This window comes from Electrophorus electricus, chromosome 4, assembly GCF_041902795.1.
Source record: "Electrophorus electricus isolate QZ-2024a chromosome 4, ASM4190279v1, whole genome shotgun sequence".
Lineage (NCBI taxonomy): Eukaryota > Metazoa > Chordata > Actinopteri > Gymnotiformes > Gymnotidae > Electrophorus > Electrophorus electricus.
In genome coordinates, this window is record NC_137500.1 from 29897303 (window position 1) to 29923712 (window position 26410).

The 26410-nt window shown below is 36.2% G+C and overlaps 2 protein-coding genes across 2 annotated transcripts; both read right to left on the bottom strand.

Annotated features, from left to right (window-relative positions):
• Positions 1-262: 262 nt before the first annotated feature.
• LOC113581349 (ubiquitin-conjugating enzyme E2 A-like) lies at positions 263-3567 on the bottom strand. Its single transcript, XM_035523594.2, has 6 exons — positions 3434-3567; positions 2754-2834; positions 2432-2457; positions 2252-2341; positions 1757-1845; positions 263-1278 (listed from the first exon to the last, which is right to left on the bottom strand). Exons 1-6 carry the CDS (start codon positions 3475-3477, stop codon positions 1150-1152), a joined length of 459 nt encoding a protein of 152 aa, XP_035379487.1. The 5' UTR covers positions 3478-3567; the 3' UTR covers positions 263-1149.
• ankrd10b (ankyrin repeat domain 10b) lies at positions 3524-24959 on the bottom strand. Its single transcript, XM_027016416.3, has 6 exons — positions 24602-24959; positions 22821-22973; positions 21536-21627; positions 8137-8387; positions 7563-7667; positions 3524-5051 (listed from the first exon to the last, which is right to left on the bottom strand). Exons 1-6 carry the CDS (start codon positions 24797-24799, stop codon positions 4750-4752), a joined length of 1101 nt encoding a protein of 366 aa, XP_026872217.2. The 5' UTR covers positions 24800-24959; the 3' UTR covers positions 3524-4749.
• Positions 24960-26410: the final 1451 nt, after the last annotated feature.

The window sequence follows — 26410 nt, forward strand, 5'->3', positions numbered from 1 at the left end:
GCAGTATTTAGTGCAAAAACCACCAACATAAAATTCTACATTTAAAGACATTGTGCATACAGTTTCCATTTTGGCAACTTGTCCTGTTGTTGACCAGAGTATGCACTTAATTCAGATCTACTACACTTTGAAGGTATCGTTTCTCCATTAGAATGTACAGAAGAAAGCACAGATGCTACAGCTGTTGATAAGCTACATCAGACCACTAGAAATAAAATTAATTCTGATACCAAGTGTCATTAGTACAGTACTGCAGCTCAAGCCTGGGGGAATCTAATTTTTTATTCTCAGTATTTACAAGTGCTCTCAACCAGTGCAAAATCTGTACATATATTCAGTTGTCTCTTATATACAAGATTACTGAACTAACTATGGGCACACACTCAGGCATTCATGCATGTAACAGTATACCACACGGAAGCAAAGGACTGGCAAAAGGAAATAAAAATATAGCAAAAAACTAGAGGGTGATTATTGTTTCCAGGTAAATGCCCAAAGGCATTTTAACTTAAACATATTGTGATCAGTGTTACTTCATAATACAGAACTGAGCAAACACTGCACCATATCCAGGAACTGCTGTGAGCTTTTCATTGTATTGAATAAGTTGGGTGCCCTTGCTTCACATTCCAACATTTCAGTCTTGTATTCCAGTTTACAATCTCATCCCATCCTCAACATATGGATATCATGTTGCAACACTCAACATTTGAAGACTGGAACAAACATAGCCACAGTCTTTCACCTGTTCACAATAGAAGTATGCAGATCCAAGTTTTTTTTTTAAACCCACAACTGGGGGGTGGTGTATGTGGGCAATCTGATAAGCAAAGGAAAATAAAATGTGTAGTGTATTCCAGATATAATTGATAGATGTTAAACTGGGCTGGGCTTGTATTCCAGTAAACTTGCTTTAAAAGCAAATAGACTAATAGATATTGACTTTAAAAATTTAACTTGCTAAAGCCAGGATGGGTTTGTAGCTAATTGAATATTCTCGCCATACTTTAACCAATTTAGTCATGCAAGAGAGAATGTCAATGCAATCAAAAAAGTATGTAAAGTGCATAAAAACTTAAAAACAAACTAAAATGATATTACTCCACTAACAGCCACAAAAAAAGAAAAATGTGAAGTGCAAGTGTCCAGTCAACTGTCTCTCCAACTCTGCTCAACAATAGCTGACACGCGTTTCTCATATTCGCGTTTATTCTCCTGATAGAGCTGTGCTGCCTGGCTGTTTGCAGGACTGTTGGGATTTGGTTCATCAAGAAGGGACTGTGGGGAAAGAACAAGAAGAAAAGGAAAAAAGTTAATATATTGGAATGCATATCAACAAAAAGAACATTTTAGCTGGATGAAAATTTGAAGTAAATTTCTTACTGAAACATTTTATACTTATTCCTCACAGATATTACCAAGACATGCTGCCATGCCATGCAAGCATAAAAATGAATTCCTGGATGTAGATATAATGACACTTATTTTGAACAAACAACTGAAATATTGTATATCTCAGTCACTTCACAAAAAGGTATAGTACTCCCAAAACCGAAGGTTTTACAAAACAAGTCCATGCCGAAATCCCACTTTGCAGTTGTCTTAAATTGAGACAATTGAGACAGTCACTTATATTTAAATGCAAACACTAAGTCAGATCATTAATCAACAACAAATTACCATTTAAAATATTTTCTATCCATCTATATACAATGATGACTTAAGTGACTTATTTGGTTATGACCTGATTACAGACCTGTATTGATGTCAGGATAGATGAAACATCATATGTTGGACTCCAACGATTCTGAAGAATATCCAGGCAGATACTTCCATCTGCATATACTGATGACAAACACAAATAATAAATTCAATATAGTTTTATTAACAGCTGAACAATAACATTTTCACTTAATGTACTGTATTTGAGAAACAAATGGGACACCTTACTGACTACTTATGACTCCAGTGAGATACCATAACTTGGTTTCTTTAAATACTGAGCCTACCTATTCTTTTCTTCAGATATCAGCTTTAAGTATAGAAAGTCACTGATGTTGAAGAACCAAGAAATTCACTCAAACATACTGATCCTTATCGAAGTGGACATTGCTTAAGAGGATGTCAAGAAAAGGCATCTTGTGATTTTACAACATATAATAATTATTCAAGGGTCATACAAAATTAATTAAAAGATACAAAATGATCTTGATCATCCCTGGCCCTTATCCAAGAGAGAATGGTCACTCACCATTTGGATGAAACATCTTTGAGACAAATCGTACAGTTGGAGGCTTATTTGGGTATTCTTCTGTAAACTCCACCGTTAGCTTGAATGTACCTGGCACACACAAATATGAGACATGCTTACTTTCCCTGGATAGCAGTTACAGTGCATGAATTATGCATAAACAGTATTTATTACACTCACCATCTTCAAAAGGTGTACCCTCTGGACTGTTTATATATATATAAAAAAAACATATACAATAAGAAATTATTAGATGAAGTAATTTAGTCACTACTAAGTTAAACTATTTATGCCCATTTTATTTATGACAAATAGGTGTCGCCACACAACACCTAACGCTAGGTTACTGTATTAGCAAACCGACATCACATATAAGCACAAATTCACATTTCACGGCGTCACCTTTGAGACTGTACATTCAATTCTACCAACCAAGTCAGGCAGCTAGAGTTAGCTAGTTAAAAATTGCTTAGACTTTGAGTGGAAGTCTTCCCACTCTTACCCAAAAATGACAGCGTTCCAGACCATGATGTTGTTCTCGGATGGGGCTCCACTGACGCCAGCCGGCGGGTCCTCCTGGAGCCTAGAGAACACGGAAATACCGGTATGACACAAAAATAACGACATAAAACAAAGTCAACAAAACTTTAAAAAACAAAAAGCTAGCCATATCAAGTGTTCTGTCGAGACAGAATGTATCCAACGTTACAGCACTTGGAAGTAATCGTTTTAGATTTATGAACATCTTTGCCTATTTTTGACATGAACAAGAGGAACCGTATAGCGCTGTTGGCTGGTTGTTGGTGATTTGGTTAGTTATCGAATTTGCTTTGACAAAAAGAGCCGAGCCGCCTCCCTTAGCTACCTAGCTAGCTAGTCAGCTCTGGGAATGCTAACCTAACCAGCTAGGTAACATGAGATCTCGTGTTGTCGTCACCACACATCACATAACACTATAATTTAATACAGCACGTCAGATGTTGACGAACAGTACGACTAATAAACAAGCTTGCCTACTTTGCTATCTAGGTTAGCTAACTAACAGACAGTTAACGGTGTACCTTGTTAGCTAAGATAAGTTAATATATTTATTCCCAAATAACTAGCCAACAGCTACTAGCTAGCTTACTTGGGTTGCCCATCTAAAATACACGAAGCACACCGGCTTTACTAAATACTCACCTTTTAAAATCTCTCATAAGCCGTCTTCTTGCAGGAGTTGACATAGTTAGGCAGCTAATTAGGTTAAAGGGTAAGTGTTTACTATGAATATATATATATATGTATATATATATATATATATATATGTATATATATATATATATATATATATATATATATATATATATAAACGATTTATAAACTAAACTAGGCTACAGCTAACTAACTAGTAACTATTCACAACACAAAACGACGAGCGTTTCCCTTTCTAGTTACGCCTTTAAGAAAACACCTATTTTAACCTACGATCGTATTGGTACGGTGTACTGAGGACAGTCTATACCACTGTATGTCTATATGTCAGAGCTATCGACAACACTGCCAATAAAATTGACAAAATAATTTTGAAGTTTGTATTTTTATTGTTTTCATGAAATGCACACTTTTTAATGATCCAAAGTTTATACAAAGTTGAAACAAGTAAAATCGAATGTAACGTCGAAAAATAACACTGCCGTAGTATAAAATATCCCCTACACACTCTCTATTTTGGTACCGTCTGTATTGGAGTTGCGCCGCTGACGTTTTTGGTAATACGAACGTATGACGGGAAAGGGTGACGTACATCCTGTGATCGAGGGCAGTGTGTGTGTGTGTGTGTGTGTGTGTGTATACACACACACATACAGACACACACACGTGTCTAGAGCGGTTGCAGGCTATAGTACCACAGCCATTATTTGAATAATCATTTATCTCACTCTTGACAAGCATGTCTTTGATATATATACGCTGGGCTTAGGTTGTCAGTAGATGCCAAATTTGTGTAAATGCCACTCTCTGTATCATAGCAAAGCATGTGCTCATTGTGGCAGATGATGTGGCTGTTAATTCATATAGGTCGGTCCAATAAAATAAACATAAATACTGCAAAGTTCATTTTATCAAGTCACATTTAGTGAGGGCTGATAATTTTGGTGGTATAATTTTATTAAGACAAGACAGATTAAATGCCTGCCACAAAGCACCAGTTTATGGTTAAAATCCAGAGACATTACATCTAGGAACAGTACACTCTTTTAGCAGTATGTAGCACAAACCACATAGAAGCCAAGGGCTCCTAAATACATGAAGCAAGTATCTCAGACCTAAGAAGACATTCACATTATTCACATTCCAACTTTACTCCAATTAGTTTGTAATAGACAACGCAATACTTGCACTTGTTCATGTTTAAACAATTTTTTGTTTGCAATGGAGATCAAATATATCATGTAGGCTACTCTGAAACGAGATCTAATTAAATACATGTGAAATCAAGCAGGTGTCTTTTTTTCTTAAGACCCATGAAAAAGATGCATGGCAGTGAAGGGAGAGTGATCATACTGATCCTCAGCACTGACTGACTTTTGGCGCTCTAATGGTCTGCTGGTGTCCTCGATGTTTTCAGCTGTGTCACCGAAGCCATTATGGTGGCTGAAATGAAGGCCATTGCCAAGGTTATCAAGAACCAAGGAGACATCCATCTTCGCAGCTTCTGGCATTAAGGCTGCATTTCCATTTCCACTCCCTTGTGTCTGCTCAACATGGGCCATGGGCTGCTCTGACTGGTGAAAGACACTTAAAGTGATCCCTGGTGCTGGAGAAAAGAAATCAACCTCAGTTTTTCCTAATTGAAAACTAGTAGACTTTCGACTGATAATATTTTTTGTTTGTTTTGCACAGTTTCCAGTTTGTGTATTATTGACTATTGGAGTTAAATGAAAAACCTATCAGAGATATTGGGGGGAACTTAAACTCAATTTATTCAGTCATCAAATTGCAAAACTACTTCAAGTGTCACATTGGAACAATTTGGTAGCAGTGGGCAAAGTTCTGATTCATGTTGCAATAGGTTGTACCATAGCACACACAAAGGAAAAATCAGCACAGTGCTCAACATTTGCTAAACATTAACCCCATCTACCTATTTAAGGCAAGTCAGGTCAAAACACCAGAAACGCAAACGCTCAGGTGTGATATGACCTTTACTGAGAAAGTGAGAAGAGAGGTTATCAGTGGTAGCAGTAATGAACCGCGAACCTTCTGTCAAGCATGGGATGAGGAATAAAGGGATATGAGATAAGCTCTTCTATTTCTTCTTCACTATAGTTTACCAATAACAAAGTCACCGCAGCTGTTGTTCTGTATGACTGCCACTAGAGGGAGAACTACCACAACAGATCTAAAAATCAAAACCAGCACACTGTTGCCATCAGGCTTATAATTAAATCGTAAATTATTTAATTAGCAGTACAAATGCAGCAATTTCAAACAGCTTGCTACAGTGGTTTACATGTAACCTACAAAGCAAAAAAATTCAGCCATGATTTATAACTTAAGCCCAGATGGTTTTGTCTATTGGATTGGATCAAATCTTGAAAATGGGTTGTTCAAAAGAAAAAAAGATTTGGCATCAGATTAGATCACATAATCTAGTCTTGATGAGCAAATGGTGGCACAGGTCTTTTAGTTCCATTTAATTTTCTGACCAATTATTTGTTGTTAGGCCCACTATATTTAACTTGTGGTTTGGCACTTTTTTGAGCATATATTTGTTTATTTTTAATTGTAGGTCAAATGAGGGATCTGATTGTTCAAAAAAAAAAAAAAGAACTGGAAGGGGATGCTTGTGTTGTTTTATTGTGCTGTTTTCTGACTCTTCAAATAGAAACACTTAAAAGTGACCCCATGCTGGCTATTCTACTTGTCATTTTTCTACATTGATAATAGCCTATACTGTGATACAGTCCCATTTAGAGTACTGGTAATGCAGAAAAAAGGCAAAAAGGTAAGATGGATAACTGGTCCTGGATTGCACAACAATGTCCAAATCCAAATACTGATTTAGATTACATTTTTTCTTTAACTGGCCTTTTTGACAGAGGCCAACTATTTCATGCCATCATGGGTAAGGTTCTGAGCTTGCAGTTAAAAATATATTAAGTATATGTTCATACAACTAATATTTCTTAAGATGTATTATGGAATTATGATCTCAGGTGAATTTTACAATACAACCTGGTACCACTTTTTGTTTGAATAGCTGCCCTAGCTATAAATATGACTGTTCCATTAGCCAAATACGTTAGTACATCAAAATGAAACAATAAAAAAATCCAAGGGCAACTTTTCCTTACAAAAAGATATAGAAGCTAAATCTTTAATACAAAGAAACTTCCAGAACTTCCACAGAAAGCTACAAGCAGAGGCAGACTAACTGTTCATCTAAAAGTTTGAAATTTAGAAAACCAGAAAAAACAGCACCGGGAAGTTACCTATAGATGGACAGACAAGACACACGCGCTTAAAAACTGCACAGATAAGGTCTCATACATCCATGTAGAGTACAGAAACAGACATGTATTAGCATATGACACTTCATAGTGAAACGTTACAACAGAAGGAACAAACAAAAACAGAAAATTACACAGTTCTTGGAGGATTTGACAAGACAGACTAGAAATTATCCCTAGTCTTTGTTTCTCAGAAAATGATCAGTCTCCGGTTGTGGAGGAATCGCTTCCACAAAGCTGAACCAAATCTTCACACAAATCCGCAAGAGTCAAGTGCACAACCAGTATTAGCTGATTACTAAAGTACAGGTCCAGGTTGATAGACAAAAAATTCAATTAATATTCTGAAAGTGTTAATGGGCATCAGTGCTGATTTAACCATTATATGTTTATATTCTTGAATGTTACAATCAAATTTACACATCAATTTATGGAATTTATTGTGCAAAACAAAGTACACCATTATATAACATGGGAATTACAGACAATGCAAAATGTTTATATAGAGCTGTGAATATACATTTAAAAAAAACGTGGATTTACTGCATACAAAGAAAAAAAATCTGTTAGGTCTACCTTGTATATACATAGAGTAATACACACTCTCCTATACAAATGCAGCTAAGGCCACTACAAGTAGGCATAGGAGTTAGTACAGCGACATGGTATCTGCATGGAAGCCACTGTGAAGATCTCATGGTCTTTGGGGACCGGGGAGGGGGGGTCCTCTATTCTGCACCCCTGCTCCTGCTCTACTAGGTTGGTGTCTACACTGCACTCCAAAGGAAAGGATCCATTTAAGGATCCATTCCCACCTGTGGTGCTTAGTATGGGACCAAGTTCCATGTGCATGGTCTCCATCAGGTCCTCTCCACCAGATCCATTCATCCCATTCATCATTTTAATTTGTAGATCTAGGCCTGCAATTACACATCATGGGACACGAAAGATGATTAGGTTAATATATCTTGGTTCACAAAATATTAGGGGTGCATAAGTACCATAGAGATATGACCAGAAAGTTCTTTAATATAACTGAGCTGATATAATATGCATTTAATATTCAGAGATGATATAAATTATGCATTATTTAGTCTAGGATATGGATGATTACATGTAAAAGCTTGAATACAACACCCACTACCATGCCAATATATATGTATCACTGCTGTGCTGAGGCTGGCCTGCTACACAAATATTATCAAGTCACCAATAAAGTGACTAGTAAGTGTAAAATGTGCATCTCTAGTGTAGACAGATGTATTGAAATGCATTATTATTAAATGTAAAACCAAAGAACATGAGATTTAAAAGTTAACATTATGATCCAAATATCCCATATTCTTATATCCCATTATTTATTATTTTGGAATTAAAATCTCAACCTACCATTGGTTCTGGCCTTTTTAAAATGATTGGGCTCAATGAAATCAAGGGACCTCTTTCTACTGGGCACCCCGTTATGGAAGCCCCGCCCCTGGCTTAGTTGGCGGCCCCCATTGAGCACAGAATCACTGGTGACAAAGCCGTTAAGCCGGCTGAGCTGATGGTTCTGCGTATTGGACAACAGTTGGGCACACTGGTGGAAGCCCTGGGCGTGGGCTAGGTCAGCTGCAGTCAGTCCACTAGCATTCTTTAAGCTGCGCAATGATAAAATCATTGTGTTAGCATTTCTGGTCTAATGTAAAGGTGACCCAATCAGACAACACTCACTCTCGCTCTCGCTCTCTCTCACTCACTCACTCTCACTCACTCACTCACTCTCACACAAAGTTCCTTTCTATCTTTCATAACCTGACACTGAAAGTAATTTTTGACATCAACATTGAAAAAAAATAAAATAAAGATGTTTTGGAACAGTGAGATTTTGACTGCAATAGAATATGATAAATTTTAATATGCACTCATGTAGCCTGACTGAGATTAAAGCAACACTGAACACAGAGAGCACCAGTTAAATGTTGACTGAACAATGAAGAAGTTACAAAAATGTATAAGGACTCCATATGACATGATATTGAAGTTATGTAAAGTAAGGAGTCAAAAGAGCACAAATGGCAGTTATAACAACTGCAAACATGTAAAAAGCAAACACAGATGAAACTGACCCATGAAGTAAATAATGAAATCAGTCCACTGAAAAGACATTCTAGCCAGTTTACTGAGGATGAAAGAATCAAATTTGAATAATAGAAAAAAGATGGGAGGGCAACCCATGATTGATGGACTGATGAAGAATCAGACATCAGAAAACACTGAAAAGAAAGATGAAGGAATAAAGCCCTCCAGTGCTCAAAGGGAACGAAGGTACATAAAAAGGAGGATCAAAATGGAGGAGCTTTAAAAACCAAGGTGGATCCCAGACAGCAATACATCACAGAGGGGAAAAAAGAAGCAGAAACGGGAATAGTGTGATAAGGTTCCTCTTGACAAGCAAGGGGCCTCACTTGCAAGTATACATAACTGTTTTGAAGAACAATAATTATTTATTATTATTAATTATATAACCAAATATTATTTGGTTGTAAAAGTATTCCGCAATGAGTTGGTGTCAATGAATCAATGAAAGAGAGGGAATAGTCTTGTAACAGTTGAGAAATGAGAGGCACTTTCTCACAATGAATGCACTGAATGTAATAACTGAATGAAGACCGTGTACAAATATTGAGCGAAACACAGCAAATGATGAAATCGTAACAAAGCACAGTGTAAAACAAGGATACTAATCTTTCAGATTCTAAAAGAATGTTGAAAGGATCAAGCAGTTCAAATGACTTAAGGATTATCTGATAAATCTTCACAAAGACTTTAAATTAATATTCCTAAAAAGGAGTCAAAAGGATGGGGCATAAGAGGTCAAAGCAATCTGTGAGCTGAGCAAGGACCTTTACACCATTTACCAGCTCCAGCCACTACTAGACTGGCAAGAAAAAGATTTAAAAGATAAATGTTTAAGCATTTATTACTGCATGAAGCTTTCCCTTGCTGTCCGATGAACAATGTGAAAAGTATTTTTGGCACAAGAACATGAGAACAAAACATGGTTCAGGGTTGTGCATTACAATATATTTAACATATTCTATTGCAGTCTTTAAAAAAAATAAGAATACATGGATGAACAAACTGAAAGGCAAGAGTAATGTTTCAATTTCTGCACCTACCCCAAGCGGCCACAAATCCTGGTTATTTCCCTTTCCCATCCCAAATAGCCAAAAGCTCAAACATCACTGTAGGTAGCGCATCACAGTTTAACCACATTCAGACATTGTGTATATAAAATAAAGCTTTTTAAAATTAGTTGTTAAATTGGTCAAACTAATGTACAAATGAATACAATTCACAAGTTTCTAATAAATTCTAAAAGAAATTTTCTCCATTTGTAATAATAGTACCTGCTATTGCATGATAAAAAAAGTATTGTGGAAGAGAAGACAGGAGGTGAAAATCCAAGGCATAGGTTTATCAGTTATCACAGATTAAGTGTCTTGATTTAACTTAAGACCTTACTGTTTGTACAGCCATATGCAATAACGATGTAAACTCAGAATTCTATGCACTAAAGTGGGTTCTTGCATTTCTAAACAAGTGGAAATGCTGAGAGCATAACCACTTGGGTAGAAAATGTCAAACATTTATGTTGCGACTCCTAGAGGAGAACAGGCTTGCATTTCTTTCTCTGCAATTATGCATCACAGTGGATTCTGTGTCAAAGAATTTTCTGAGAGAGAAACAAGTGGTTCATTGTGACAGACTGGTCATGTCAACATTTTAACTGGAGGAGGAGTAGCAGCATGAATGTATATGTGGACAGCCTCTATGCCCAAAACATGCTCAAGTTACTAGGGACTAACTATTTATTTTATTATATTTAATTTTCAATATTCTAAACAGTATATTAAATATATTAGTTTATTGATTTAACATTTACTCTCTGATTATTAAGGATTTTCGGACTACTCTTACTGCTGAAACAAAGTGACTTCCTTACTTCATGTGGTATTTTTCAACTGTGAAGCACAACCTGTGATTGCCATTCATTAAGTGCAATTTCTCAAGCCCAAATAAAGTTTGCTCACTCATGAATTCATCATCCACAGACAGCCTACTTCTTTAAACTTTCATAAAATATCTGACTTGCTATATCAGCGTGACAGACACATTCATCAACATACAATAAAGTCATTTCCAAAACATATCTAAAACAAACAAAAAAAAAAGTTATGCTGAATGAAAATTAAAATTCAGACACTGTTCATTTCATCAGACCTCTTACACTCAATTCCTACCAAAGTATTTAATAAAAAATGAATGCTTCCAAGCAGTTTTGAATTCATGAGGAATCAATACGGACTTTTTAAAACTATGGCTGACAGCAAGGAGGTGGGTCTCAAATTGTAATCGGGCTCTTAGATGCAAGGAATCTGAAATAAAGTGACGGAAAATGTGCACAAAGGAAAATACTTTTTCTTACATACATTTTATATATTAATATTTTAATGCCAAAGATTGCAGTGCAAGATGTGCCCAATTCATTAAGCATGAACTCTGTAATACATGTAATCTCATATATCGCAGTAAATGATCATAAATGACCATTAAATATTCTCTAATCTCTAAAGTAATTAAAAATAAACATCTTTTTGTCTCAAAATTAGCTAAAAAAAAAAATCTGAATGGTCAAGAAGAACTTAAAATCTACTCAATGTAATTAAATCAGTAAAATCTATTCAAAGTATTATTTATGCACATCAACATGCAATTCTTTATTAGTGACTGTAGGGTCAATTAGCATCTAACATTTGAGAAGGCTACCTATAATAAACTGACCAGCTTTATCTATAATCGAAATACTGACAATTATTTAACCTTATATATTAAAGAACTTGTAGATAAATATAACTAAAGGCCATCATCTTGCACATGCATATGTAATGAAAATGGCATCACACCAAATTGTCCAACAAAATGGTTGCCTTGTTCTTTTGTTTGGCACACATCCTGTCCTCAAGATGAACTTGCCTCAGATTTCTGGCACCTTTCACTAGATTATATTGATTTATTTAATATAGAGAATCATTATAAAATATTTATGCCACATTACTTTATAAACATTCAATATATTTAGTGCAGATTTTGAAACTTAAGGAAATGTTTGAAAACAGCTATTTACAAGACATGTTTTCATTTTGGTATATAGTCATTAACTACTAACACTGAAGTCACTTGACTAGTTTATGACCAGCTTTTTAATATTTTTAATGTACATATTCCTAGCACACGTTTTATGGAAAACAATTCTTATTCCTTGTTTTTAGCCTTTTACCTACAACTTCAAACGAATCCAAATGATCTAGCCTGGAATTAAACTAATATATATATATATATATATAATTTTTTACTTTTATTTTATTTTTTCATGTCAAGACTTGTGGTCTTTGGAAGGCCATAAACAAATTTAAATATCCAACAAACCCTTTATTAATTTTAAGTACAAATATTCATGACATATTTAGGGTGGTGATTCCTCTCCATCAACTACCAGAGATACTTATTCTGCATTTCTATTAAAATGTTGTCATTTAAAATCTATTTCTACATACACTGTCTGGCCAAAAAAAAAGGTCACACACACTAATATTTCGTTGGACTGCCTTTAGCTTTGATTCCAGCACACATTCGCCGTGGCATCGTTTCCACAAGCTTCTGCAATGTCACAACATTTATTTCTGTCCAGAGTTGCATTAATTTTCCTCCCAAGCTCTTGTATTGATGGGAGATTTGGACCACTGCGCAAAGCCTTCTCCACCACATCCCAAAGATTCTCAATGGGGTTCAGGTCTGGACTCTGTGGTGGCCAATCCATGTGTGAAAATGATGTCTCGTGCTCCCTGAACCACTTTTTCACAATTTGAGCCCGATGAATCCTGGCATTGTCATCTTGGAATATGCCCGTGCCATCAGGGAAGAAAAAATCCATTGATGGAATAACCTGGTCATTCAGTGTATTCAGGTAGTCCGCTGAGCTCATTCTTTGGGCACATAAGGTTGCTGAACCTAGACCTGAACAACTGCAGCAACCCCAGATTATAGCAGTGCCCCCACAGGCTTGTACGATAGGCACTAGGCATGATGGGTGCATCACTTCAGCCACCTCTCTTCTTAACCTGATGCACCCATCACTCTGGAACAGGGTAAATCTGGACTCCTCAGACCACATGACCTTCTTCCAGTCCAATCTTTATGCTCCCTAGCAAATTGAAGCCGTTTTTGACAGTTAGCCTCACTGACAAGTGGTTTTCTTAAGGCTACACAGCTGTTTAGTCCCAATCCCTTGAGTTCCCTTCGCATTGTGCGTGTAGAAATGTTCTTACATTCACTATTAAACATATCCCTGAGTTCTACTGTTGTTTTTCTACAATTTGATTTCACCACACGTTTAAGTGATCGTCAATCACGATCATTCAAGATTTTTTTCCGACCACATTCCTTCCTCAAAGATGATGTTTCCCCACTGTCCTTCCACTTTTTAATGCGTTGGACAGTTCTTAACCCAATTTTAGTAGTGTCAGCAACTCCTTAGAAGTTTTCTCTGCTTGATGCATGCCAATAAATTGACCTTTCTGAAACAAGATTAACATCTTTTCCATGATTACAGGATGTGTCTTTTGACATGGTTGTTTAACAAATGAAGCTACTCACTGCATCAGTTAGGGTTAAATAACTTGTTGCCAGCTGAAACAATCACCCATGTAGTAATTATCCAATGGGAGGCTCTTACCTATTTGCTTAGTTAAATCCAGGTGGTGACCTTTTTTTTGGCCAGGCAGTGTAATTGTGAAGATGAAAATGTTTTTCATTTTGACTGATGCCATAAATTTGTGGCAGGAATTTAGGCTAGATTAATTTTGCTGCCCACGACATCAAAAGAGCTGTGTATCAAGCAATAGAATTTGAAAACTTTGATTTTGGTTACTGTGTGAACAAGCATACAGAAAAGAAATAAAAATATTTTTGTATTATGTGAATGCCATAAATTTTTCACAATTCATCACCTGGACACTCTTTTGCAATATTTGATATTGTTCAGAATGCACAATGAACAGTAGTGATTTATTAGAGGGGCCACTTGGATATTGCAGCCTTTTGTATCAGCGTCACCAAGGCCATCATCTCTATCAAGTATGTTCTGCATTACTCTTTTATATATGGATGTCTTTGCATCACATTATTTCACATGACTTCAGAACTAAATTATGGCAATAGGTTAACATAACATACTAATTATCTTAAAATATATGAATGATATTTTAAATCAGACTGGTTCAAGTTTTGGGTTTGTTTTTTTTTTGCAGTGCTCTTTACGCTTATGACTAGGAGAAAAATTGGTTTAAAAAAATATGTGAATGGACATGATAACATATTTTAAACTTGCTGGCTTCTATAAAAACAAACAAAAAAGCTTAACACAGTCCAAGTCAACTATTGAACAGTATTACAAGAGACCCACCAAGCTCCAAGCATGTCAATGAAGTAAAATATCTACAATTATTATGAAAATCAATTGACATAATTGCAACTATTTAGGCAAAATGGCTAGATGGATGCATTCATTTTTCTTTCTGTCCTAATATGCTTTGCTTCACTTTTCTGAGCACACAAACTCCCTGTGTTTTTTCTCTCTCAACCTAACATAACGTTCTCAACGTCATCTTTTAAACCATGCGTATTCTGGATGTGACAAGTGGAACTGATTAGACCTGTCCTATGCATAAAGATCCTATGGTTAGTTTACAAAAAACAAATGAAACAAAATAAATACAAAAAACAGCATTGATTTAAAGGCATATTTTAGCAAAGCATGCAGATCTAAAAACAAATATATACAAAAACAAAATCTACATCTAAATTCAACAACCTTCTCTTTCGAAACTTCTCTAAGTACAAAACTTCCTATCAGTAAAACCAATCACCGCAAGAAATACCTCAACAGTTTGCCAGTGTGTAGATACTGAAGGGAGCGATAGTGAGAACACTCCTAATGCCACAACAGTGCAGTTTCGTTGAGGGAACTTGGAGTGAGTCAGCAGTGTCTATTTGGAATGCTCTCCCCCTTTTCTAGGATTACTTAAAAAAGTCAAGTCATTTCGAATTCAATGGCTGCAAAAACATTGAGATGTGTAGATTTTCTCTAATATTTTGCGGCAACAATTAACATGATGAAATTAGATCTGCAGGTTTTTTTTCGTAATTGTGTCACTTTCATAAGGATAAAGGTGACAGGATTAATAAAACAACATGTTTTATCATTAAATCATGAGTAATAACCCTGCAGATGACATTTTAACAAAGACAATGAACCTCTATGCAAAAGGTCTCAGCATAAAGAATGAAGACAGGTTAAGTAAGAGTTAAGGCAAAGTACAGATCTAGTAATGCACACTCATCTAAACCGCTCCTTTACCCTAATGTCTCTCCTAAATCAACTCAACCCTGTTATCTTTACATGGAGGATTAAGGGCTCTTGATATAAAAGTATTATATATGAACAGTTTTGTTTTTTTGCATATTTATATTTGAAAATTATCTGGTTAGATGTCTTTTAGTTTAGGCTAATACAGACAACAGTTTTGTGAATGTAACTGGATATTTTATCTAGAACATCTGCATTGTAAAGTATTTAGATATGGCCATTAAGAGCCACCATCCACTGAGAGAACCATTAAGATTGGAAAGGAAGTTGATGTAATGGCTTAACACATCAGTTTAAATAAGGACATGAAGAATATGCACTGTACTGAATAGATGTGGTCTTTATACATTTCAGATCAGCAAAGGAAAGTCATGAAGTCTTCTTAATGTAGCGAAAAGACTGAACATATCTTCTATCCATCCTTTCCAAAATGGCAAGATACACAAAACAGTAGGATGCTTTTGAATTTGGAGGTAAGAAAGTCAACCTCCTGAAACACACTATCTAGTGGAAGTCCCAAAAGCACATGAAAGACAAAAGGTAGAAAACAACTATTAAGAATGAAGTTCAAGAATTTAAAATTGCACTCCTGAGGTACCTTGAACTGTACAAGTTGCACATAAGTGAAGTCTAAACATGAAGAGAGACAAATCAGAAAATGTGAGAACCATAAGAACAATGGGAAGCACATATAACTGCCCAACGCTACCCTTTGAAGCACGTGTTTATTTAGTAACCATATGCTTCCTTATTTGTTTATGTCGATGAACAAGGGATTTGATATGGACAAGTGATTTGTGTTTTCAACAAAGATCATTCAGGCACCCCATAATTAAAACGTTTAAAAATAAATAAATAGATCACATTGATGTTTAAGCTGAAGCTGAATATCAAATTTAAAGGTCACACAGTGAGATCTACAAGTACTGAAAACTGAGGACAAGACTGTCAAACACAGATGGCACCTTCTCTTCTTTCACTCAAAGAAATTACCATGAAAGTTCCACTTTCTCACCTGTTGAAAGGCCCAGCTTGTGAGAAGGATCATGATTCGAGTTCCAGCATGTCAGCATATTTAGATGAATTTGTGACCATGACATGAAGTCCTTGTCTGACAAAATTTAGCAGAACATGTAGATTTGAGCCATCTTACACTATGCAAGACAGTTACAGATCAAATATCCAGTTTTTATTTTTAATAACATTATAAACTCCAATTTGTTTGTATCGTTTAAGTGTTTGTATAAATTGCTACAACACTTACATTTACAAGGAAAAACTATTTAAATGCAAAATTTAAGGGGTTACTTTTTCAGTGAATGTCAGGTTATGCCTTTTTATGATTTTAGAATGTTGATTCTATGATCCTAGACTATTTCCATACAACATACTTTTATCTTTCCTGTAGGAAAGATAAAAGAGGCTTTTAAGTCAGCCTGAGGTGGTAACACCTCACAAATGTATTAAGAGAATACGCAGAGTAAGTAAACTCTTAAATAAGGATTGTTATTGTCCCATTTTCACAAAGATCCTTGAGATGCATTTGAGATACATAGCATTCTGCCAAGAATCAATAAATGCTTTAGTGTATACTTTACTATATTACATTTTAAGAATTCTACCCATTTCATATACATTTCATTTACAGTGAAAAGTATTAATTATTTTTATTTAAATTCCACTGAAAGGGTTGTTAAATCTGTTTTTAAATAGGGGACATGTCGCCAAGAGTTTCTTTATAGATTTTTCAATGCTTAATCCAGCAGTTTTAAATAATTGTTTTGTGTATGACTATAAGCTTACATATAAAAGTCCCAATTGTCTGCTTACACAATCAGAGATGGAACAAACGTGTAGAAACTGTGTATTAGATGTATATGAGTATTTGTTTAGATATTTATTAACTATTTAGTCTTTGAATTAACTACACTAAATTATTTTATTAAACATTATTTATTACATTAACATCTTTAACAACTTGTTACCTGGAATCTTTACAAATGTATCTCTTAATAAGAAAATAAGAGCCCTTTTTTCCTCCACCACCTCTTATTGTACATTTATTCATCGTACTCCCTTACTTGCTTGTGAAATTCAATACACCTGTCAAGGGAAAACAACATACTTACATTCTTCAATTCTGCCATAACCTACAGCAAAACTACTAGTACTACTAAGAACTTGAAAAATATAGTGTCATACAGCAATTACAAACAACAAATCTCAACAAATCCTGTTTGATGGGCTGCAGCTTGCACATTTCATCATTGTCTCAAAAGCATCTGTAAAATCAGGAGAAAGTGGAAAAAACATTGAATATCACTGCACATACTTGACACAAATTATTTCAATGAGTCTGAATGCCATATGTTGTCCCAAGTGTTTGAAAATCTATAAAGTCTCAAAAACCGTGATTCTGGAAAATAATTTGTCCCTTGTTCTAAAGTTTAGCTTTTTTATCGTTCTTTTTTATAAATACTTAAAGGACAATTTTGATTTGACTCTATATAATCAGTACAGTTCTATAGAAAAGCAGCAATGCCTATAAGGCTAGTTTAGAATATCAGCTTTAAAATATATTAGGTCAGCCACATAAGATTTACAGCTTACTCATGATGATAGACAACACTGAATATTTAACTAATGCTAAAAGTAGTACAATCAGGTACCTTTTCTGTGTTCATATCTCTAACTTCAGCATCATATCCCTAATTTTTCTTGCTCAGTAAATTATTTTTCTGCATTCTTGTTTAAGTAATGAATAAACATTGTTTATTCCTGGTCAGTAATTTTATTCTGCATTCTTGTTTAAGTAATGAGTAATCAATGAATGAATATTGAGGCAGTGGTTAAGGTACTTGACTTGTAATCGGAAGGTTGTCAGTTCAAGCCCCACCACTACCAAGCTGCCACTGTTGGGCATCTGAGCAAGACCCTTAACCCTCAGTTCCTCAAGCTGTATTCAGTCATAATTGTAAGTCTCTTTGGATAAAAACATCAGGTAAATGCAATATAGATGTAGTTATTATAATTTTTTGCATAAAAACAACTTAAATAAGCCTAATGAGGTATTGTAGCAAACAGTCTACAGCACCATTGTGAAGACGTTATTGATTCTATGAATGGAAACCAACAACAAATGGCATTCAAAGTCACCAGGAACCTATTTCCTAGTTTTGGAATTTCAAGCAGTTAAAAGAAAATAGTGGGCATGGAACAGGATTTGGTCCGTACGCATCAGGCTTTTATATCTCAATAATGAGGTGGGGGAAGCCTGCTCCAGCAACAGGACCAAGCAAAAACAGATCTGCTATTCCACAGAGGACCCAATTTTATAAAAGTGTGCCTTAGTTACCCACAGTGCCATAAACAACTATTCACACTTTCCTCTTATAAACATTTTATCAAAAATTATTTATATGTTTTATTGTGATGTAATGGCAGCCAGAACGTGCTGTCCTGACGAGGAAAAGAGAGCTTCATATCTATACCATTTTGCTTTCATTCTGTGTGAAAACTAATTAAATAATTCTAATTATTTAGAGTACTTACTAAAATAGTTCCTCAGGTGTGGAACCTTATGATTTGCATTAGTGGAATTGGGAATTCAGTTAACTGATAAGATTTTGAACAATATTTATTAAATTGTTTTACAATTTTAAAAGGGGCGGGGGCGGATGCATGCAAATACTTGTTCAAAGCACCGTATGCTGTTTTTCTTTCATTTGTTCAGTTAATTGGGTGTGAAATGGTAAATGTAGGAAATGATACTTTAGCATACTGTATGTATATATTTTACTCAAAATCTAAAATATAAATCTATAGCAGAAAAAAAACACCAAATACAAAGGATACAGTATATAATTTAAATATCTGACAAAGCTAAGCTACTGATCTGATGATCATTTTTAGTTAGAAGTACTATTCCATTCTGAAGACTACAAAGGAAAATAGCAGGTCTTTAGAACTATATAAATTCAGAAGCTAAAAATGTGATAGTTACAATCTGAAGTATACTAATGGCCCAGTCACTAATTTAAGACGAACATAAAGGTCCTTCTGTGAAACAGCAGATAATGCCCAGTTAACATCCAACAAAATCACCTGAGTAGCTCTTTTTATAGTAAGATTTTTCTCATTTTATAGTAAGTCATTTCTCATTGTGAGGAGATATAAAATGGTTAGACTACCTATTGGTTTAGTATCTTCAGGATGACCAACAAGGACACCACGATGTTTGTCCAAGTAAAAGGTCAATGTTTTATTTGGAAACTTAGCTAAGCATATCTTAGTACCACCAGTTGTGAGGTTGTTGCATCTGAGCTATGTAAAACATTCTAAAACATGAACAAAGAACAGGTGTGGCTGCAATGATTCAGTATCAAATGTCAAAGAATGGGTGTCTTGTCACAACATTCTGAAGATCAGTAGACCAATGCATATTAATAGTCTATCAGGTTCCACAAAAAGTTCTCTCTGTTATGCTTTCAACTGTTATGCCACAAACTGACATACAGTACTGAAAATTCAAGCTTCCTTGAACAGCTAACCCCACCTTCCTGATGCATAGGAAAATAGCATATTTAAAAGGCAAAAAAGCTCAAAGTAGACTAAATAATACATAATACAAATACATATTTATCAGTGAGCAACAGCCAAATTTAGATTCACATTTGCACTATTCATGTAGATTTAGATTGAATAAAATGTAACAATGCTTAAATCATGTTACTCATTTACTGATTTAATGAGCACTGTTCTGATCATTACACTCAGTCTGTGTGTTCAGTCTGATGTGTTACAATCCATTTTTCATAACAACTTGATAAATTATAGGACTTTCAATTATTCTGTCTCTATTTGATGAATAAAGAATCATGCTAATGTCTCATATCAGCAGTTCAGAGAGAGCTTAATTGTGGTAAATAATTACTTTTGATAAGCCACCTGTGTCTTACCTATTTTGCATCTCTTAACAAGGGAAATGACCCTTTAAGCCACCCATAATACTGCAGCAGCAGTTAGGAATTTGTGCTTTGAAACTATGAGGAAATGTGCACTTAGCTTTGCAGCCTAGTCATAAGAACAAACTTACCAAAAAAACAAAGTGAAAGAAAACAAACAAGGACATTACCTCAGCGCCTGATGACATAACAGACAATGTAAAATGATCAAACCACCCGATTCAGAGATTACATGAAACATTAAACCAAAGTCATATGTGGAAATAATATTTCTTCCAAATCTGGACAATTTTTCAAGAAGGACTCCCATCAAAAATAGACTTAACATGAATGTTAAATATATGTTTTCAAATAAAATAAATGTGCCTTAAACTCAGCTATTGTTTTTGCCGAATTCTGAATGAGAGCCATAAAGTTTGGACACCCATGCATACCGTGACGCAGTTTCATATTTTACAGATATATTAACCTACAAACAAATAACTACTAATATTCTGCTTGGACAAATCTATGTACCATTTAAGAGTAATACTACTCCTATAACAGGTTTAGGAATAGTTTAAAATGTGTTTATTAATGGTTAAAAATTAGGTCATAAACACATTAAAAATAAATAATCAGTTACAAAACAAATAATAGAAGCAAGAGTTGCTTTCCAAACAGTGAGCCCACATTGCTCTATACTTTTAAAACCTCAGATCTGGTTGGTTACTTAGTTTACTATTTTATCTCCATCAGTCAATATTATCCTCGTGAACTTCAAAAATGATTTATTAATAATTATTTCTTAACCACCAACAGAAGGTCTTATTAGCCAGAAATGATAAGTTGGCAAACATTAACAAATGGAATTACTAAACAGAATCTACACAATTTATTTGTGTTATAACTTCTTATGAATTGCTTTCAAGGTCTTCATTACCATATTAATAATTATCAATAAACTAGTTTTATTGTTAAGTCTTATTGTAAAGTGGTACTCAAAGTTCTACATATACATTTTCCTTTGAGTCTTAGTGATGAAGGTCTATGATGGGCCAGAGTCATGTTAAAAGTAAGCTAAACCACAGATGATATCAACTCTGGAATTGGAAGATTGTGTTTGAAACATCAAGCATAAGAATGTGTACTGCAGTAAACAAAAACAAAAATTCCAGATAAGAGGCCTTGGCTAATGGAAAAAGAACTAAAGGGAGCTGCTGCAATTCTTTAGCATCCAACTAGTGTATCTTAGAAAGGGTTTTTGATGAGAGTCCTTACTGAATACAAAGTGCCAGTGGAGTACTTTCAGGGATGCTGAAGGTAGAGAGTTGCAGTTAAAAAGCCTGGTGAGCAGCTATGAGGTGAGACTTACTCAGCTTTCGCCCCCTGAACCAGGAGAGTGTTTATGCACTCTATGCTCCCAGCACGAGCTGCCTTGTGGATGGGGGTTTCCCCAACATAGTCCTGAAAATATAAAGAAATCGAAAAGAACAGAGGAAGGTGTGGAAGAAGAAAGAGTGCAAGATAAAAAGAAAAAAAGGAAAGAGGGAAAAAGTGAGATAAGCATTAACTTCCTTGGAAAACCAGGTGATACCAGACCTGATGATATTCCTTCCATCTGCCAAATTGCAAAGTGACTGAAATCTCATCAACACTGGCAAATTACTCTAGTTATAACAACATTACTCTTCATTCAGTGCCAGTAAACCATAGGCTATATTGACTGACACTCTCCCGTTGACCCGAATTGACCTGTTTACACAGGGATGAAGCACGAGCATGCGCAAGATTGGCCAACCATTGCTGAAGCCAAGTAGCCTCATGCATGACTCATAGGAGAGGAATGTAGGTCAGCCTAACCCAGGCCAAGGAACACCCACAGGGTGGAGGAAAACATGAGCACATGCCATCCTCCTTAAACCATCATCATCCATTTTGCATAGGTGGGACAAGGATATCACATAAGGACAATGGCAAATGGATAAGACTATACTTGGAAAAGGTGCAAAGCATTAACAGTTACATAATGTTGACCCACTAATCTGATTTCAGTGCTCTTCGTCGAAGAGGCATCAGGGGATGAGGCTGAGCCAGAGTGTCTAAGTACGCAGAGCTGGGAATATATCCACAAACTCGGTAGCAATCCTACTCTGCGGGCTCTCTGGTGTTTTCATCTGTGCAAGACCAACTCCAGCAAACTAAACACAAGCAATTTCAATCTTGGTCTGTATGTGAATGTATTACAAAAAAAATTACTGGCTGATGAAAAAATTGGGAAGACAAATTGTACAATTGTACAAATTATAACTGTCAGCAATTTAATATGCAAAAGATAGAATTTTCAAATACCAATTGTGAAGGACCATGGCAATGCAAGATTTAATGTTTGTTCCTGCTATAATACACCTGATTCCAACATAATTCAATGGGGTCTGACCTGATATGTTCAAATATTCTTTGTTATTATCATCTACTTCCAAATAGGCAGCTTAGAAGCATTATAGATCTCAAGCAGAACAGTAGTCAAGTGGTCACAGTTATCAGACTTCTCAGACTAAGTGTGTGGACAGAACAGCTCCTGCTACTGGATACGGTCATGTCTGACAAGGGCCAGCTGATCCCATGTATGCTCACAACAGGTTTTCAGTGACACCCACCTGTCTGTTGATGTCGGCCCCGGCCTGCAGCAGCCAGAGCAGACACTGTGGATGGCCGCCAAAGGCAGCGATATGAGCAGGTGTCTGGGCAAATCGGGAGGTTATGGAGTTCACGCTGCAGCCCACCTGTATCAGCTGCATGACACACTCCAGCTGGGTGACATGAGAGAGAGAGAGGAACATAGAGCAAACAAACATGTGAGGTTAGGAAAGGACAGCATGAACACAGAAACTGAGAAAACCAGCACCTGGTTTACACAGTACTTAGCCCAGCACCTGAGGATCTACCATACATATCAGGTAACATGGATGAGCTGGTCTTCATGGTCTTCAACATCACCTGGCATCTCAGTCATAAATCGTAGAACAAGTTATTTTAAACTATGGTTAGAACAAATTTCTGTAGCAGGGTGCAAAAAAAGAGGGCTACCTGTGAATTGGGTTATATAGCTTAAAAAGTGAAATGTGAAAAGGTACTTAAATTTTAAGACTTTTAAATCGCTTTTTTACACAGCTAGGACATTGTGTCAGAAAAATAACAGGAGTTGAAAGAGTCTAATTTAAATTTGTAATCTGAAACTCTGCCCAGGCTTGACTTCTGCTTTACATGCACATACTCATCCCCCACCCTCTGATCACAGACACAGTAGACAGAGCTTGAAAGTTGTCTTAACTCATTTCGATGACTGACAGTTTGGTCTCTCTCTCTCACACACAAATATAACTCTAGTGTTGCCATTCTCTTTCATCACTGCACATGATTCATGCAGTTTACATCTTGAATAATACATTGTTTCATTTACGAATTCGTTTCAAGGTCAACAATCCGTAACTATATTTTTTTCTCTTGCAAGGCAGTAATACGCTTCAGACAACATAACTAAAAACCTAAGTACAGTCTTCAGAACCTGAAAATTCATAAACTGGTCTGGTAAAAATGTAGATAAGTGCACGATGCTACACAAACTCAAATCGATCAAGGACTGGTGAAATTTACTGCAATTTCAAGCGTATAAGATATAGTCTAATAGCACTAAACGTCACTGGAATTCTGTAAGAAATCGGCACACACGGAATGGAAATACTGAACGCTTGTTTAACTTCAAATATCCCTTAGTTAATGAACGACTTTATGGCCATGGCTTACAATAGGGTTTTCACTACTCGGAAGGGGCGGAGATGTGGTACTGGGATTTGGCGGGAGAAACCATTTTATTTACTGTATCTATTTAAACTATTCTAAAGGAAAGTAGCTATCGCTTCTGCGCCATTCGAGGGCGGGGGCTGTTCCATACTGCGCTGATATGCGGAGGCGTGTCGTTTCCTCGTCTGCTGGCCTTGATGGCTAAGCTTGCTAGTATGCTTGGTTATGATTCTATTATTAGCAGCGGTCGATTGTTACTTATCAGACTACAAATTCACTAGCTGTGTAGCTCGGTCTCGACAAACCTACATTTTTCCACGTACAATGCAGCCGTGTTCCTTCCATATAATACATACCAATCGTCGAATGGCTTATTTAAATCACATTTATGAACAAAATATGCTTAGGGATTGTGAAATGAACGCTATTAGGCCATGATGGCATTTTCTACCTAAATATAACACGAAGAGCACTTAACCAGCAATGTTAACTAGCTAGCCAGTTATCTTCTGAGTTAGCTATTTTGCTCTATAGGCAAATTCATGTAATAGCTAGCTAGCCATCATTATCTGACCACAATGATTAGCTAACTTAGATTTTCTAAAAAGTACCGTAACAGAACAGTGGATAGTTATACCGTTCCAAAATGTGCAGCCCAGTGTAATGGGGTCCATCCATAGAAGGAGTCTTCGACAGCGAGATCTGCGTGGTTCGTGGTGCATTGGAGGAGCGAGCACAAGGCACCCACATCTCCATCCCTGCACGCCCGATGAAGAGGAAAACGAATATTCAGCACCTCTTCGCTCGAAAACCCAGACTCAGTTCCTACCGACATTAGTGCACGCGTATGAAATCTGACAGAATTGGTATAGAATAATCCAAATTGTACCAGAACACACTAGAAATGACCTTTTTTAAAACTGACTATGAGGCTGATGCACGATCTCGCTCCAAACAAAGCGCATACAGAACTTAAAAATGAAACGCAAGACGAAACATGACACGGAAGACTTAAAACCTGAAAAGGATTCGGATTGGGGTTTGTGTGTGTGTGTAATGGGCAAAACGTGGAATGGATTATTATTTGATTAAAGATTCACGATTGGCTTTTATTGTCCTATTACATGGCATTCATAAATACAGTGAAAGCCCATGGCCATTTGTAATAGATACAGTGTTGTGAGAGTGTCTGCCCCCTTCCTGAATATATATATATATATATATATATATATATATATATATATAATTATTTTTTTTTAATTTTTTTTTTTTTTTCTATGTTTGTGACACTTTAAATATTTTTAAATTTAAATATTAGACAAAGATAACACAAACACAAAATGCAGATTTTAAATTAAGGGAGGAAAGAAAATCTAAACGTACATGATCCTGTGTGAAAAAGTGATTGCCCCCTAAACCTAATAACTGGTTGGGCCATCCTTAGCAGCAACAACTGCAGTCAAGCGTTTGCAATAACTGGCAATGAGTCTTTTACAGCGCTGTGGAGGAATTCTGACCCACTCATCTTTACAGAATTGTTGTAATTTGGCCACATTGGAGGATTTTCCAGCATGAAGGTCATGCACAGCATCTCAGTCGTATTCAGGTCAGGACTTTGACCAGGCCACTCAAGTCTTCATTTTGTTTAAGCCATTCAGAGGTGGACTTGCTGGTGTGTTTTGGATCATCGTCCTGCTGCAGAACTCAAGTGCGCTTCAGCTTGAGGTCACGAACAGATGGCTGGACATTCTCCTTCAGGATTTTTTGGTAGACAGCAGAATTCATGGTTCCATTTACCACAGCAAATCTTCCAGGTCCTGAAGCAGCAAAACAGCCCCAGACCATCACACTACCATCACCATATTTTACTGTTGGTATGATGTTCCCTTTCTGAAATGCTGTGTTACTTTTATGCCAGATGTACACATACACCTTCCAAAAAGTTCAACTTTTGTCTTCCCAGTCCACAGCATTTTCCCCAAAAGTCTTGGGGATCACCAAGATGTTTTCTGGCAAAACTAAAACAAGCCTTTATGTTATTTTTGCTCAGCAGTAGTTTTCGTCCTGGAACTCTGCCATGCAGGCCATTTTCTCCACCCAGTCTCTTTCTTATGGTGGAGTCATGAACACTGACCTTAACTGAGGCCTGCAGTTCTTTGGATGTTGTTGTGGGGTCTTTTGTGACCTCTTGGATGAGTCACCACTGCACTCTTGGGGTAATTTTGGGCGGCTGCCCACTCCCGGGAAGTTTCATCACTGTTCCATGTTTTTGCCATTTGTGGATAATGGCTCTCACTGTGGTTCACAGGAGTCCCAAAGCTTTAGAAATGGCTTTATAACCATTTCCAGACTGATAGATCTCAGTTACTTTGTATCTCATTTGTTCATGAATTTCTTTGGATCACAGCATGCTGTCTAGCTTTTGAGGATCCTTTTTGTCTACCTC